Here is a 16,818-nt window from a genome sequence, read left to right on the forward strand (position 1 = left end):
AAAATTTTCAGAACTCAGGTAAATAACCAAAGGTTTGTATTAACCTGGGAGTGTTTATGCAAGAAAAATGGCTGCATATTAGTAAGAACAGTGAATTTTGTGGCATTTTAAATTGCCCTATTTTCCCAGCTCCCTTTCTCTAGCTCCATGGTAACCTTAAAACCAACAGCCTTTGATCACAGTGAAAACCAGCAGCCTGGCAGTCACTAGAGGGAGGAGAATGGGGTTGGAGCTCCGTAAAAGCTTCCTTCCCCAGAGAATTGGCATTGTTTGATTTGTCTGATAGTTCCTTGGAAAACTCCACTTGCAAGGCTGTCCATATACGATGTGACTGGAGGCTCTTCCAGTGAAAAAGGCTTTTTCCCTGAGGGCACTGTCAAAAATATTCAGAGGCGACCTGTTTACCTTCACAGCTGCCTGATATGGGAGGCAAACGACAGGCTAACCAAAAGGCTTAAATGGAAAAGCTGGAAAATGAGAAGTCCACAGGAGTTTTGAAAAGCTCTGACACAGTCATACACATGCCCAGGGCTGTATGCATGCTCGGGAAATACCTGAGAAGGCCCTACGCTTTCACCCCTGGGTGACCCTGAAGCTCTCAGCAAGCAGGAAGTGAAGGCTGAGGCAGAGCTGTCAGTTGCCTTGCTGAGTGCTAAAGGCACGGCACAACATGCATGCAAAACCCCTCAGCAAAGACTGGGAGACTGACTGGTTCAGGCATTTAAAGAAGTCTCTGTCTAGTTATTAGCTGACCACTAAGCTAACTGAGCAGAAACTTCAGTTTTCACACATGACAAAGAATACAGACGTTACAGAATTAGTTAGAAACAGACACTAGACAACAACAAACACTAAGAACAACAAATACTGGGGGAGAGGAAGGGAATCTCATCTTCAGAGTTGCCACATTCTATTATTTAAAATGTCCAGTTTTCAACAGAAGATCACAAGACATGAAAAGGAACAAGTATCTCTCTCTCTCTCACACCCCCCCGCCACACAAGTCAATAGATTATTGTTGAGGAAGCCAAGACACTCGGTTTACTAAAGATTTCAAATCAGCTATTTTAAATATCTTCAAAGAACTATAAAGGAAATCATATCAAAGAACTAAAACAAAGTAAATGAGAATGCTGTCTTGCTAAACAGAGAGCATCAATGAAGATACAGAAATTATTTTTAAAAAGAACCAAATAGAAAGTCTGCAGCTGGAAAAATAAAAAGACTGCAGCTGAAAAATACAGTAAGTGAAATGAAAAGTTCACTAGGGGCTCAGCAGCAGATGTGAGCAGGCAGGAGAAAGAATCAGCAGACTTGAAGAGAGATCAATTGAAATTATCCCATCTGAGGAACAGAAAGAAAAAGGAGTGAAGAAAATGAACAGAGCCTCAGAGACATGTAGCGCACCATAATTTCTCAAGAGTACCTAAAGGAAAAGAGCTCCTTCTCTGAGACCGGTATGAAGCTCCAGTCACGCTCACACTCTCCAAGGTCCATGGCCAGCCAACAATTGCACAGGAAATGCCATTTCCTTTTACCTGCCATGTCAGTGACAATTTACATACCTATAGTAAAAAAAAGACAATCATGTTAGGGAGGTGGGCATGAATCAGTTGCTGTAATAAGAAGTAATCTTAGGGAAACAACCTAATTGTCCACTGATGGCTGAATGGATAAAGAAAATGTGGTATGTGTACAAATGGAATATCATTCAGCCATAAAAAAGAATGACATTTTGCCATTTGTGACAACGTGAATAGAGGGCATTATGCTAAGTGAAATAAGTCAAATAGAGAAAGACAAATAAATACTGTATGATCTCACTTAGATGTAGAATGTAAAAACAAAGCAAAACACAAACGAAAAACCAAAACCAGGGATATCCCTGGTGGTCCAGTGGGTAAGATGCAGGGGGCCCAGGTTCAATCCTTGGTCGGGGAACTAGATCCCATGTGCTGCAACTAAGAAGTCTGCATACCGCAACTAAGAACCAGTGCAGCCAAAAATAAATAAACAAACAACACACCAGAGTTCATCAAATAGGTTTAAAGAAAAAAAACAAAACCAGAACGGAGTTCATAGATACAGAGAACAGATTAGTGGTTGTCAGAGGTAGGGGGTGGAGGGCTGGGTGAACCAGGGGAAGGAAGTCAAAAAGTACAAACTTCCAGTTATAAAATTATCAAGTCATGGGGATGTAATGTACAGCATGGTGACTATAGTTAATAATATTGTGTTGCATATTTGAAAATTGCTACAAGAGTAGATCTTAAGAGCTTTCAGCACAAGAAAAACAAAATTCTGTTAACTATGTATGGTGACGGTTGTTAACTAGACTTACGGTGGTGGTGATTTCACGATATATACAAACCTCGAATTAGTATGTTGTAGACCTGAAACTAATGCAAAGTTGTATGTCAATTATACTGCAATAAAAATTAATTTAAAAAAGAAGTAATTTTTCACTGACAGTGAGTGTCCAAGTAAATGGATTCTGTTTCATCATGGGGCAAGAATTAAAGAAAGAAACCAGAGCTGATCCCGTTTTTTCCTTCCCAACCTCTAAGGGAGTTCATGTACCAAACACCAGAAAGCAGACTTCCATAACCTCGGAATAGTTCAGTGTGTGTTTGTATTCTATAAGTTTTCTTGTTCCACATGTGACAGTGCCCTGCCACCTCTGTAAGCATCCTATCTGCCTCTACCTTTAATTACCAGGGTCTGAGGGGGTGTCTTTGGGGGGTGAGGTGGGAAGTGGTCTTTAATGTTTATATTAATGACTTGTCCTATTTGGGTCTGTGGCTTGGTCTTGGCTTCAGAGCCACAGGCCCTGAAGTTGCATCCTCTTTCCAACCACAGTGTTTTACCATGTGTCTACCTTCTCCCCTAATTTCAATCATCAACGAACTTGTCCTCAGGGACCCTTAGTCGTTCAGCCTGTTTAACTTCATCTGTACCTAGTTAGCTAATCTCCTCCTTTACTGTAAGGATGCTACTTCCCCAAGAGTCTCTATGAAACCATTCAAATCTCTCTGGTCAAAAGTCTTGCTTAATTTAGTTGGAAATTATTTTCTGTGCAAGGAGTACAGATTGCTTTAAAGCTAAAATATTTCTGGGACTCTCTTCCTGAGGCAGTTTATAAAATCACAGGTGACTAAGTTGCATTTGAGTTAAACTTAGCTACTGCTACATGGTGGAGTCGAAGGATGTGCGCTCACTCCCTCTTGAGAGGAATCACAACTAACTGCTGAACGATCATCGACAGGAAGACACTGGAACTCACCAAAAATGATACCCCACACCCAAAGACAAAGGAGAAGCCACAGTGAGACGGTAGGAGGGGCGCGATAACAATAAAATCAAAACCCATAACTGCTGGGTGGGTGACTCACAGACTGGAGAACACTTATACCACAGAAGTCCACCCGCTGGAGTGAAGGTTCTGAGCCTCACGTCAGGCTTCCCAACCTGGGGGTCCGGCAACAGGAGGAGAAATTCCTAGAGTATCAGACTTTGAAAACTAGTGGGATTTAATTGCAGGACTTTGACAGGACTGGGGGAAAGAGAGACTCCACTCTTGGAGGGCACACACAAAGTAGTGTGCGCGTCAGGACTGAGGGAAAGGAGCAGTGACCCCAGAGGAGACTGAACCAGACCCACCTGCTAGTGTTGGAGGGTCTCCTGCAGAGTCAGGGGGTGGCCGTGTCTCACCGTGAGGACAAGGACACTGGCAGCGGAAGTTCTGGGAAGTACTCCTTGGCGTGAGTCCTCCCAGAGTCCGCCATTAGCCCCACCAAAGAGCCGGGTAGGCTCCAGTGTTGGGTCGCCTCAGGCCAAACTACCAACAGGGAGGGAACCCAGCCCCACCCATCAGCAGACAAGCGGATAAAGTTTTACTGAGCTCTGCCCACCAGAGCAACAGCCAGCTCTACCCACCACCAGTCCCTCCCATCGGGAAACTTGCACAAGCCTCTTCGATAGCCTCATCTACCAGAGAGCAGACAGCAGAAGCAAGAAGAACTACAATCCTGCAGCCTGTGGAACGAAAACCACATTCACAGAAAGATAAATTTAGCTACTGTTAAAGCTTTCATTTAAGAGCAAAGTATAAAAAAGGAGAAAATACTCATTTTCTGATTGGTGAGAAAGTAGTCACGGGTCTTTTTGTGCTTTTATTCTCTTATTCATACAGAAGAGAAACAGAGACTCTAATGTGTGTTAGAAAAATCTAGTTAATGCATTCAGTATGACCAATAGAAAGATATAGAAAGCATTATCATTTCCTAAGAAAAAATGCTGGCTGTCTGTTTTTTATTGGGGGTGGGTAGTTCTTTTGCTTTTCTGTTTTCCAAGTTTTACATTCAAACAGCTATTACTTTTGCAATTAAAGAAAGAAAAGCAGATGTTGACTAAAGAAAGTCTTCCAAAGAGCCTTAATAACAAGCTGATATGAAGCTCTAGAGGTGAACAGGTAACTCTGAGAATTTAATTGTAACAAATATTTATTGTTACAATATTGACTGTAATTACCAATTGTAACAAATATTTATTGAGTCCTACTATAATTTTGGCACTGTATGAGTTTTGTTTTTTTTTTTTTTTTTTTGCGGTACCCGGGCCTCTCACTGTTGTGGCCTCTCCAGTTGCGGAGCACAGGCTCCGAACGTGCAGGCTCAGCGGCCATGGCTCACGGGCCCAGCCGCTCCGCGGCATGTGGGATCTTCCCGGACCGGGGCACGAACCCGTGTCACCTGTGTCGGCAGGCGGACTCTCAACCACTGCGCCACCAGGGAAGCCCCTGTATGAGCTTTTGAGAATACAAATATGAATAAGACAGCATCTCTATCCCTGAGGAGCATAAAGTCATTGAGTTAAAAAATATAATTAAAGACCACATATAAAATTAGAATTGATATAAACCAGTGATAAGAGTAAGAAAAGCGGAAAATATTATATAGGTGTGAATTCCTTTAAGTGTTTCCTCTAAGAGAAATAGCTTTTTTTAAAAAAAAACCCAAAGGTTTATTTCTTCTTCATGTTACATGCATATCATGGGTTAATTGGTGGTGGGAGGGGTTCTCGATGGTGTGGTTCTGCCCATTGCAGTTACTTAGGGACTCAGAACGACAAAGCAACCACGTGGCACCTGTTTACAACTCTCTTGACAGAATTATATGGTACCACCCACAAGAAACAGCTCCTTAAATTAAAAAATGTACTTCCAATAATTATAAAATAATACAAATTTATTGTTTAAAAAGATTGGAAATACCTAAAAGTACCCTGAAGAAAAACTTAAAAATTCATAATCCTACTACCCAGCAATAACTATTGGTAATAATTTAGTGTATATAGCACTAGACTTCTTCCTATACACATACTTCAAAAAAAATCAACTTTGTTGTGGTATAGTTTACACATGATAAAGGCACCCATTTAAAATGTACAAAATTCAATGCATTTTGACCAATGTATACACTTGTGTCCTAAGCACCACCGTCATCACCCTGGAAAGTTCCCTTGTGCCTTTCCCAGTCAGCCCCCCTCAGGCTCACCCTTGGCTTCAGGTGACCACTGATCTGCTTTTTGTCTCTATAGAGTAATTTGCTTTTTTTAGAATTTCATCTATGTGGAATCGTGCAGTATGTCTCCTTCTGCGTCTGGCTTCTTTTGCTCAGCATCGTGTTTTGAGATTCATCCACACTGCTGTGTGTCTCAGCAGATTGCTCTTTTTTGTCGTGAGAAGTATTCCATCGAATGAACATACTAACATTTGTTTATTCATTCACCCGATGGACATCTGTGTTGTTTCCAGCTTGGGGCCATTATTCATAAGGCTGCTATGAACGTGTGTCGGAATGGACATATGTCTTCATTGACCTTGGGTAAAAAACTAGGAGTGGAATTTCTGAGTCATAGGGTCAATGTATGTTTAACCTTACAAGAAACCGTCAAACTGTCCTCCACCACAGCTGTGCCATTTTACACCCACCAGCGGTGAGAGCCCTAACTGCCCCCCCCCAAATCCTGGTTTTGTTAGATTTTTTAATTTCAGTCATTCTGGTGGGTGTTGAGTGCTATCATTGTGGTTTTAATTTGCATTTCCTGATGACTAACGATGCTGAGTATCTTTCAAGTGCTTATTATACATTATTTATAAATGAAAGTGGAATGATAGTGCAACAAACCGCTTTGTAGATACCCGAACAGAAAGCAAGCAGCAAGAAGCTTATCAGGCTATCCTGGCCTCGTGGTTGGTGCGTCTAGCCTAGCAGGGAAGGACTTCTTTTGCTATCACTTTTAGGCAAGGAGCATGCTCTTTTCAGGTGGCCAATATTCAGCACTGACTTGTTTGAATACCGGCCTGAGACCTTTGACTTCATTCCCTTCTTTTTTCCTAATCCCAACAAGCCAATAATCCTCAACCTTAACTCATTTTCATCATCTATTCAATAATTTCTCCACCCTCCTCTCCTAATTCTTGGAGTGTTGCTGAAGGAAGACGCAGAATCATCTGGATCTAGCACAGGGCAGGTGCACGCACTCATCACTGACCGCTTGTCGCTCTAACTCTCTAGGCACATCCCACACCGTAATTCCGTTCCTTCCCCCCTCCTTAAGCGCTTCATTTTGACCCAAAGTATATTCAGTAGACAGTCATTTACTAAATTTACTCTTTGAAGATAGTTTTCATATTTAGAGATACTTTCAATTTATGGTACTTTCGGGCACTATTTCATTGTTATTATTTTCTGTTCACCATCATGACAACATTTGATGGAAAAAAATCTATCATTCTACCACCCGTAAAAAATCGTGTTGTTAATTTTCCATATTTCCTTCCAGGGTTTCTTCTGCGAAGACAGCTCTGAAACTAAAATCTAACAGTCATTTGTTACTATTTGGCCCAAAGCATTATAGTTATTTATCGTAAAGCCATGCAGGTCTTTCCCCAGAATGCTAAAGATCTTCAGAGAAGAAGCAACATGCCAGCCTGATACAGGTACTTACCAAGAAGGGCTGACGCCAGAACTGTCATGCCAGAGCTGCAGGCTGTGTAATTCCTGCAGAGAAGACGGAGTACCCAGGAGGAAGACATCCAGTCCCCCTCGTTCAAAGACTGCTTTCTGGGAATCACAAAGATGATGGGGTTCGCTCTGCCCCTCTGATCCATAAAGGGTGATAACCACCTAATAACGTGACAACGAAAGATACAGTATAGGAAGTTATAACGGGATTCTTTTGGTTTATCTCTAAGGAGAAAGATGAGGACAGAGAAAACTGCAATTAAATGAAGCCTTGGGGTCTGAGACAAGCAGAAAGAGCTCTTCAGGTGTACAGATTAGAACCAGGAAAGATCACTGTCTGGGATCCTTGTAAAGGACAATTGGACACAGGGATATTACCAAGTCAGACTGTACCTCACATGGCAGAAGACACCAAGTAACAAATGAGGAACATTTATTTCACTAACGTTAGCTGTTGTAGCAGCCCTTCTTCGATAGCCCGGTGGAGACCTCAATAAGGTAGTGGAACTGAGAACTGGGGTCATTATCAGCCAGGACAGTGACCCTCACCTGCAGGAAAAAGCAGAACCGAGAAAACTAGCAGATCTTCACTTAGCATAGACCCCTGCATCCTCCAGCTAGAAACAGGAGGACGCACTGCGGCAGCTCTGTGGAAAGAAAGGGTGAGGTGTGGGGAGAAGATGTACAGATAAGTAGACCTAAGTTAAGTGACAAAAGGGGGGAATAAGGCCTGACAGTCCAGAGTTTATGTCTCTAAAATGAAATATTCATGGAATCAACTGATCGGGTCTTGGACCTCTAAATATCTCCACCTCCCACCCACGCAGAAAGGGTTATCAGATAACATACAGGACACGCAGTTAACTGTGAATTTCAGACAAATGATGAACAATTTGGGATCATACTTATACTAAAAATGCATTCACTATTTCTAATTCAAATTTAACTGTCTTGTATTTTTATTTACTAAAAATGGTAATTCTAGACCAACAGCCATAAAGAAACAGATATTTTGTGTATTCTAGAATTTCCACATGTAAGAAAATATAAGAAAGATATAGAACAGAAATTAGAAAGAAACTGTCATCAAAGGATTTTTTTTTTGTTTCAAAATAAAGATTCTGGGTTTCCCTGGTGGTGCAGTGGTTAAGAATCTGCCTGCCAATGCAGGGGACATAGGTTCGAGCCGTGATCGCGGAAGATCCCACATGCTGCAGAGCAACTAAGCCCGTTCGCCACAACTACTGAGCCTGCATTCTGGAGCTCGCGGGCCACAACTACTGAGCCCGCGGGGCAAAACTATTGAGCCTGCGTGCCACGACTACTGAAGCCTGCGCGCCTAGAGCCCGTGCTGCGCCACGAGAGAAGCCACCACAATGAGAAGCCCTCACACCACCATGAAGAGTAGCCCCCGCTCGCCGCAACTAGAGGAAGCCTGCGTGCAGCAAAGAGGACCCAACGCAGCCAAAAATAAATAAATTAAAAAAAAAAATAAAGATCACTTACAGGTTTCCTATATATTGCCGTTAAATTATAACTTGACTTACACATAATTTTCATATCCAATGTATTAAGTGAGATAAACTTGCATTTGATTATAGTTAAGTTCTTTGGGTGTTTTCTTTTGGCTTATTCCCAACCTAAATGAATCATATGAAGGTTCAACCTTGGCTAAAAGAAAAAAAATGGAGATAAAGAGTTAAGTCCCTGGGCCTTGAGCCAGAAGATATGAAGAGAAATTTAAAAGAAGCCCCACTTGAATTCTTACACTACCTGCCTTTTTTTTAAATTAATTAAATTTATTTTTTGCTGCATTGGGTCTTCGTTGCTGCACGTGGGCTTTTCTCTAGTTGTGGTGAGCGGGCTTCTCATTGCGGTGGCTTCTCTTGTTGCGGAGCACAGGCTCTAGGCACACGGGCTTCAGTAGTTGTGGCTCATGGGCTCTAGAGCGCAAGCTCAGTAGTTGTGGCGCATGGGCTTAGTTGCTTTGTGGCATGTGGGATCTTCCTGGACCAGGGATCGAACCCGTGTCCCCTGCATTGGCAGGCGGGTTCTTAACCACTGTGCCACCAGGGAAGTCCCTACCTGTCTCTCTCTCTTTTTTTTTTTTTTTTTTTGCGGTACGCAGGCCTCTCACTGTTGTGGCCTCTCCCGTTGCGGAGCACAGGCTCCGAACATGCAGGCTCAGCGGCCATGGCTCACGGGCCCAGCCGCTCCGCGGCATGTGGGATCTTCCCGGACCGGGGCACGAACCTGTGTACCCTGCATCGGCAGGTGGACTCTCAACCACTGCGCCACCAGGGAAGCCCCCTACCTGCCTCTTTTGATGAAGGGTTTTTGTTTCTTTTTTCATCTTGTTCCACATATTTAAGACATTGTGGCAAAGTTTTTGAAATCAAAGTCTCATCACCTTCTGCATATCTGCTTGGTCCTTTCTCCAAGCCCCCACAAAAATGAGCATATAGACTCCAATAAGGCTGGCCAGCAGGGGCACCCCGATGGTGTTGCTGGTCACACGAAGGAACAGCTCAGCTGTGTCTTCCGCTTTCACTGCCCGAGGCACAATGAAGAAATCGCCGCCCAAGTAGGTTAGGTGGTTACACAGACACTGTGTCCTCAAAAGTGGGCTCTGTGGCCCAACGTGGAATAACAGTCAAGACGTTGATTCTAACTGGCGTGCTAAGAAAAGGACGCATGTAAAACACAGGCATTTAGATCTGGGAAACAAGGGCTGATCGCTTATTCTCTGCTGGTGTAAACTGGGACAACTGATGGGCACAGCAGCTTGGCAACATCTAGTAAAACTGAAGAAGCAAAACTCCTTGAATCCTGTGATTCCAGTTTGGAATGTATATCCTGGGGGAATTTCGCACACGTGCACAAGGAAACGTGAGAAAGGATGTCTCTGTCAACACTGTTTACAACTAGGAGATATCAGAACAACTTGTGTGTCCAGTAACAGAACATACAAACAAACAAATAAGTAAGCAGAGGCAAACTAATGGGCTGCTGGACTTCTCTGGTGGTGCAGTGGTTAAGAATCCACTTGCCAATGCAGGGGACACGGGTTAGATCCCTGGTCAGGGAAGATCCCACATGCCACGGAGCAACTAAGCCCATGCGCCACAACTACTGAGCCTGTGCTCTAGAGCCCACAAGCCACAACTACTGCACCTGTATGCCACAACTACTGAAGCCCAGGTGCCTAGTGCCCATGCTCCGCAATAAGAGAAGCTACCGCAATGAGAAGGCCTCACACCGCAACGAAGAGTAACCCCTGCTCGCCGCAACTAGAGAAAGCCCGCGTGTAGCAACGAAGACCCAACACAGCCAAACATAAAATAAATAAAATAATTTTAAAAATCCACAACTGATGGACTGCTATACAGCAGTTAAAAATGAGTGAATTGAAGCTGGATTCATCAACTTGGATGAATGCTGAATGAACAAAGCAAGTTAAAAAAAGGATATAATAGGGACTTGCCTAGTAGTCCAGTGGTTAAAACTCTGTGCTTCCACTGCAGGGGGCACGGGTTCGACCCCTGGTCAGGAAACTAAGATCCTGCATGTCATGAGGCACAGTCAAAAAATAAATAAACTTAAAAAGAAAAAAAAGAATGTAATAGTATCGTACCATTTACACAAAGACCAAAAGTGTGCAAACCACCATTCATGAATCCAGTTTGTCAGCCTCCCTCATTGGAAAGTAAGCTCATGAGGACATTCTTGTCCAATACTAGCTCCTATACGTGGGTCTGGAATGTATTAGATGCTCAATAAATATCTGCTGAAAGAATGAACACATAGGACTTCCCTGGTGGCACAGCGGTTAAGAATCTGCTTGCCAGTGCAGGGGACGTGGGTTTGAGCCCTGGTCCGGGAAGATCCCACATGCCGTGGAGCAACTAAGCCCGTGTGCCACAACTAATGAGCCTACGCTCTAGAGCCTGCGAGCCACAGCTACTGAAGCCCGCGCGCCTAGAACCAGTGCTATGCAGCGAGAACCTACCGCAATGAGAGGCCTGTGCACCGCAATGAAGAGCCCCCGCTTGCCGCAACCAGAGAAAGCCCGTGTGCAGCAATGAAGACCCAATGCAGCCAAATAAATAAATACATTAAAAAAAGAAAAGTTTGATCCTTTAAAAAAAAGAAAAGGAATGAACACATATACCAAATTCCGGACAGGGGTGACCCTTTGGTAAGAATGAGGAAATGAGGTTGGAGAGGGATAGATCCAGATCTTCCATTATCCCAGTGTTTTTTTTAAATTTTAAAATACTTGAACTAAATACAGCAAAATACAAACTTTGTGATAAAGCTGAGTGGTGTCTTTAATTTTTTAATCATATTATTCCCTATAACTTTTCATATATTGTAACATTTCTTTATAAAAAATATCTTTTAAAATGTCACTAAGCAAATGAATGGAAGGTACCAATTCCACACCTGATTTTGTAGATGAAAAGCCTAAAATGCTGTCAGGATGACTGATTTCCTTCCACAGAACAAGGTTAAGTTCTGGTTGCCCAGTCCACTTTTGGCCGTTGGAGGAATTCTCATCGTGCACTCTGAGTTCTGATACTTTCATGGAGTCCAAATTACAAAGGCTTCAAGGAGGCAGGAAATGTCCTGATGCCTCTTGCAGTAGGTGGTCACTGCTGGGAGAGAAGAACATCTCCCCCACCTCGCTACTCCATGGGGTTTCCCTGCCGAGCCGCACTGGACACTTGTCAGAAGGCAGACTCTCCGGCCCGCCCCAACTTACTGCGACAGACTCTGCATTTTAACAAGCTCCCAGTCTGAGGGGTTGCATGAATGGTGCGGAAGCCTTCCAAGGAATCCTCGTTCCTTGTATTCTCAATCTGGATAACACTCTCACATTAAAAAAAAAAAAAAATTATCTGTTTTTATTTTTGGCTGTGTTTGGTCTTCATTGCTGCGTGTGGGCTTTCTCTAGTTGCGGCGAGCCGGGGCTACTCTTTGTTGTGGTGCACGGGCTTCTCATTGCAGTGGCTTCTCTTGTTGCAGAGCACGGGCTCTAGGCACATGGGCTTCAGTAGTTGTGGCTCGTGGGCTCTAGAGCGCAGGCTTAGTAGTTGTGGTGCACAGGCTTAGCTGCTGTGTGGCATGTGGGATCTTCCCTGGCCAGGGATCAAACCCGTATCCCCTGCATTGGGAGGCGGATTCTTAACCACTGCGCCACCAGGGAAGCCCTATCAGATCTTTTAGGAAGAGCTGCCTCAGGATTTCCAGACGCTTACAGCCCATTCTTTGTGCACATGAAACCAGACAGGATCTCACAGGACCACTAGTGTGAAAACGTACAGCACCCTTTTAAAGCGGTCAGACACCTGGAACGAGGCAGTAATTGCAGAAGTGACAGTCTGTCCCCACCTGGCTTAGAGTGTACAGGAATCTGTTAGCTTATTTTTAAGTACAAGAGTTCTCTCTTTTTTTTTTGGAGTGAACGGAGCAAGCTCCTATTCCAACTCCCTGCTCCAAAAATCCAGTTGCTATATTGTCCTTGAACAGAGGCTGTATCAGATATTAAATTGACATAAATAGATACTACACTTGATCTTAGCCAAAAGGCCAAGAAGCAACAAAAGTTCTCTTTTATGCAGCAGAAAGTCGGCCTCATTTTACCCTCCGCATATTTAGTACTTGTAGAATTGATCAGCTTCCATATACCACTTGTCTTACTTTATGTAGATTGTCAGATTCACCCTGGACTAATGTTTGGGGAAAAAATGACAAATCTAAAGCAGAAGCCTGCTCCAAAGAGACACGTTCTCTCAGCCCACCACACACGCCTCCTACTTTTAACCAGGCTGATTTATCTCCCTTCCAACGCTTTTGCTTTCTGGGCCGCCCCAAATGAGATGACAGAGCCCTGAGTTTACTGCCAGCCGAAGTGGGAGAGCAGCACAAGTGGGCAGCTTCTGACCTGGCATCCGCTGCTCCTCCACGTGTCCCAGAAATAACACTGGGTGATGGCAGTGACCATCGGAAACAGGGCGGGCGTCTGCTGGGCACCCTCCTTGCTTCTATTCAACAGGGCTGTTACGTAGTAGGTGCCAACCCCATATTGCAGGCTCTCTGGAGTCAGCACCCGTGTATATTGCTCATCTGAGAACAAACAAGAGTACTTAGCTGCCTTTCAAAGGGCGTAAAAATACCATCAGAACCTTTCTTCAGAAGGGTCTATTATTATTATTTTATTTTACAAATAGGGAAATGATAAGCCTAGAATCACAAATGGTTTTAAAGAAAATGACCGGTGATATAGTCTGGGACTTTGGATGACTCCTGTTCCAATAAAAAAAAATCATATGCTTTTGATAAATTAAGACTTAGAGCTCATGAATTAGAATGTATTATGAGTTTTAGAAAAACGAAATAATCACACATCAAAATGAGTAGCTAGGGCTTCCCTGGTGGCGCAGTGGTTGAGAGTCCACCTGCCGATGCAGGGGACATGGGTTCATGCCCCGGTCTGGGAAGATTCCACATGCCGCGGAGCAGCTGGGACTGTGAGCCACGGTCGCTGAGCCTGCACATCTGGAGCCTGTGCTCCGCAACAGGAGAGGCCACAACCGCAAAAAAACCAAAAAAAAAAAAGATCAGATCAGAAATAAATGAAAAAGAAATGAAGGAAACAATAGCAAAGATCAATAAAACTAAAAGCTTGTTCTTTGAGAAGACAAAATTGATAAACCATTAGACAAACTCATCAAGAAAATAAGGGAGAAGACTCAAATCAACAGAATTAGAAATGAAAACGGAGAAGTAACAACTAACACTGCAGAAATTCAAAAGATCATGAGAGATTACTACAAGCAACTCTATGCCAATAAAATGGACAACCTGGAAGAAATGGACAAATTCTTAGAAATACAGACTTCTGAGACTGAACCAGGAAGAAACAGAAAATATGAAAAGACCAATCACAAGCACTGAAATTGAAACTGTGATTAAACATCTTCCAACAAACAAAAGCCCAGGACCAGATGGCTTCACAGGTGAATTCTATCAAACATTTAGAGAAGCGCTAACACCCAACCTTCTCAAACTCTTCCAAAATATAGCAAAGGGAAAAACACTCCCAAACTCATTCTACGAGGCCACCATCACCCTGATACCAAAACCAGATAAAGATGTCACAAAAAAAGAAAACTACAGGCCGATATCCCTGATAAACAGATGCAAAAATCCTCAACAAAATACTAGCAAACAGAATCCAATGGCACATTAAAAGGATCATATACCATGATCAAGTGGGATTTATCCCAGGAATGCAAGAATTCTTCAATATACGCAAATCAATCAATGTACTACACCATATTAACAAATTGAAGGATAAAAACCGTATGATAATGTCAATAGATGCAGAAAAAGCTTTTGACAAAATTCAACACCCATTTATAATAAAAACTCTCCAGAAAGTGGGCACAGAGGGAAGCTACCTCAACATAATAAAGGTCATATATGACAAACCCACAGCAAACATCATTCTCTATGGTGAAAAACTGAAAGCACTTCCTCTATGATCAGAAACAAGACAAGGATGTCCACTCTCACCACTGTTATTCAACGTAGTTTTGGAAGTCCTAGCCATGGCAATCAGAGAAAAAGAAATAAAAGGAATACAAATTGGAAAAGAAGAAGTAAAACTGTAACTATTTGCAGATGACATGATAGTATACATAGAGAATCCTAAAGATGCTACCAGAAAACTACTAGCGCTAATCAATGAATTTGGTAAAGTTGCAGGATACAAAATTAATGCACAGAAATCTCTTGCATTCCTATATACTAATGGTGAAATATCTGAAAGAGAAATTAAGGAAACACTCCCATTTACCACTGCAACAAAAAGAATCAAATACCTAGGAATAAACCTTCCTAGGGAGACAAAAGACATGTATGCAGAAAACTATAAGACACTGATGAAAGAAATTAAAGATGATACCAACAGATGGAGAGATATACCATGTTCTTGGATTGGAATAATCAATATTCTGAAAATGACTATACTACCCAAAGCAATCTACAGGTTCAATGCAATCCCTATCAAATTACCAATGGCATTTTTTACGGAACTAGAACAAAAAATCTTAAAATTTGTATCGAGACACAAAAGACCCCGCATAGTCAAAGCAGTCTTGAGGGAAAAAAACGGAGCTGGAGGAATCAGACTCCCTGACTTCAGACTATACTACAAAGGTACAGTAATCAAGACAATATGGTACTGGCACAAAAAGAGAAACGATCAATGGAACAAGATAAAAAGACCAGAGATAAACCCATGCACCTATGGTAAACTAATCTATGACAAAGGAGGCAAGGATATACAACGGAGAAAAGACAGTCTCTTCAATAAGTGGTGCTGGGAAAACTGGACAGCTACATGTAAAAGAATGAAATTAGAACACTCCCTAACAGCATACACAAAAATAAACTCAAAATGGATTCGAGACCTAAATGTAAGATCGGACACTATAAAACTCTTAGAGGAAAACAGGAAGAACACTCTTTGACATAAATCACAGCAAGATCTTTTTTGATCCACCTCCTAGAGTAATGGAAATAAAAACAAAAATAAACAAATGGGACCTAAAGAAACTTCAAAGCTTTTGCACAGCAAAGGAAACCATAAACAAGACGAAAAGACAACCCTCAGAACGGGGGAAAATATTTGCAAATGACTCAACGGACAAAGGATTAATCTCCAAAATATCTAAACAGCTCATGCAGCTCAATATTTAAAAAACAAACAACCCAATCCAAAAATGGGCAGAAGACCTAAACAGACATTTCTCCAAAGAAGACATACACATGGCCAAGAAGCACATGAAAAGCTGCTCAACATCACTAATTGTTAGAGAAATGCAAATCAAAACTACAATGAGGTATCACCTCACACCAGTTAGAATGGGCATCATCAGGAAATCTACAAACAACAAATGCTGGAGAGGGTGTGGAGAAAAGGGAACCCTCTTGCCCTGTTGGTTGAAATGTCAATTGATTCTGCCACTATGGAGAACAGTATGGAGGTTCCTTAAAAAACTAAAAATAGAAGTACCATATGACCCAGCAATCCCACTACTAGGCATATACCCAGAGAAAACCATAATTCAAAAAGACACATGCACCGCAATGTTCACTGCAACACTATTTACAGTGGCCAGGTCATGGAAGCAACCTAAATGCCCATCGACAGACAAATGGATAAAGAAGATGTGGTACATACATACAATGGAATATTACTCAGCCATAAAAAGGAACAAAATTGGGTCATTTGTAGAGATGGATGGATCCAGAGACTATCATACAGAGTGAACTAAGTCAGAAAGAGAAAAACAAACATCGTATATTAATGCATACACGTGGAACCTAGAAAAATGGTACAGATGAACGGATTTGCAGGGCAGAAACTGAGACACAGATGTAGAGAACAAACGTATGGACACCAGGGGGGAAAGCCGTGGCGTGGTGGTGGTGGTGTGATGAATTGGGCAATTGGGATTGACATGTATACACTGATGTGTATAAAATTGATGACTAATAAGGACCTGCTGTATAAAAAAGTAAATAAAATTAAATTTAAAAAAAGAAGACATTAAATCCTGAAATGGGTATAAAACCCATTGTGGAATATTTTCAGGGACTTGTTTAGTTTTGCTTTTAATTGGGATATAGGCTTGTTTGTTAGGGGAGGAATACTTTTCCCTTCTTCCCTTCTTCCCTTCCAGGTCCTTTGGCTGGTCTAATAATTTTTAAGTTGACA

The 16,818-nt window shown here is 42.3% G+C and overlaps 1 protein-coding gene across 1 annotated transcript in view; it reads right to left on the bottom strand.

Moving 5' to 3' along the window:
* The window catches only part of PKD1L3 (polycystin 1 like 3, transient receptor potential channel interacting), a 60,575-nt gene that overhangs the window by 29,100 nt on the left and 14,657 nt on the right, over positions 1–16,818 (bottom strand). Inside the window, 7 exon segments of the mRNA XM_079907891.1 lie at positions 1,427–1,555; positions 1,557–1,565; positions 7,012–7,190; positions 7,475–7,507; positions 7,509–7,577; positions 9,439–9,657; positions 12,958–13,157. Of these exon segments, the coding sequence (XP_079764017.1) occupies positions 1,427–1,555; positions 1,557–1,565; positions 7,012–7,190; positions 7,475–7,507; positions 7,509–7,577; positions 9,439–9,657; positions 12,958–13,157 (838 nt within the window).

The sequence above is a fragment of the Stenella coeruleoalba genome (assembly GCF_951394435.1).
Source record: "Stenella coeruleoalba genome assembly, chromosome: 20".
NCBI lineage: Eukaryota > Metazoa > Chordata > Mammalia > Artiodactyla > Delphinidae > Stenella > Stenella coeruleoalba.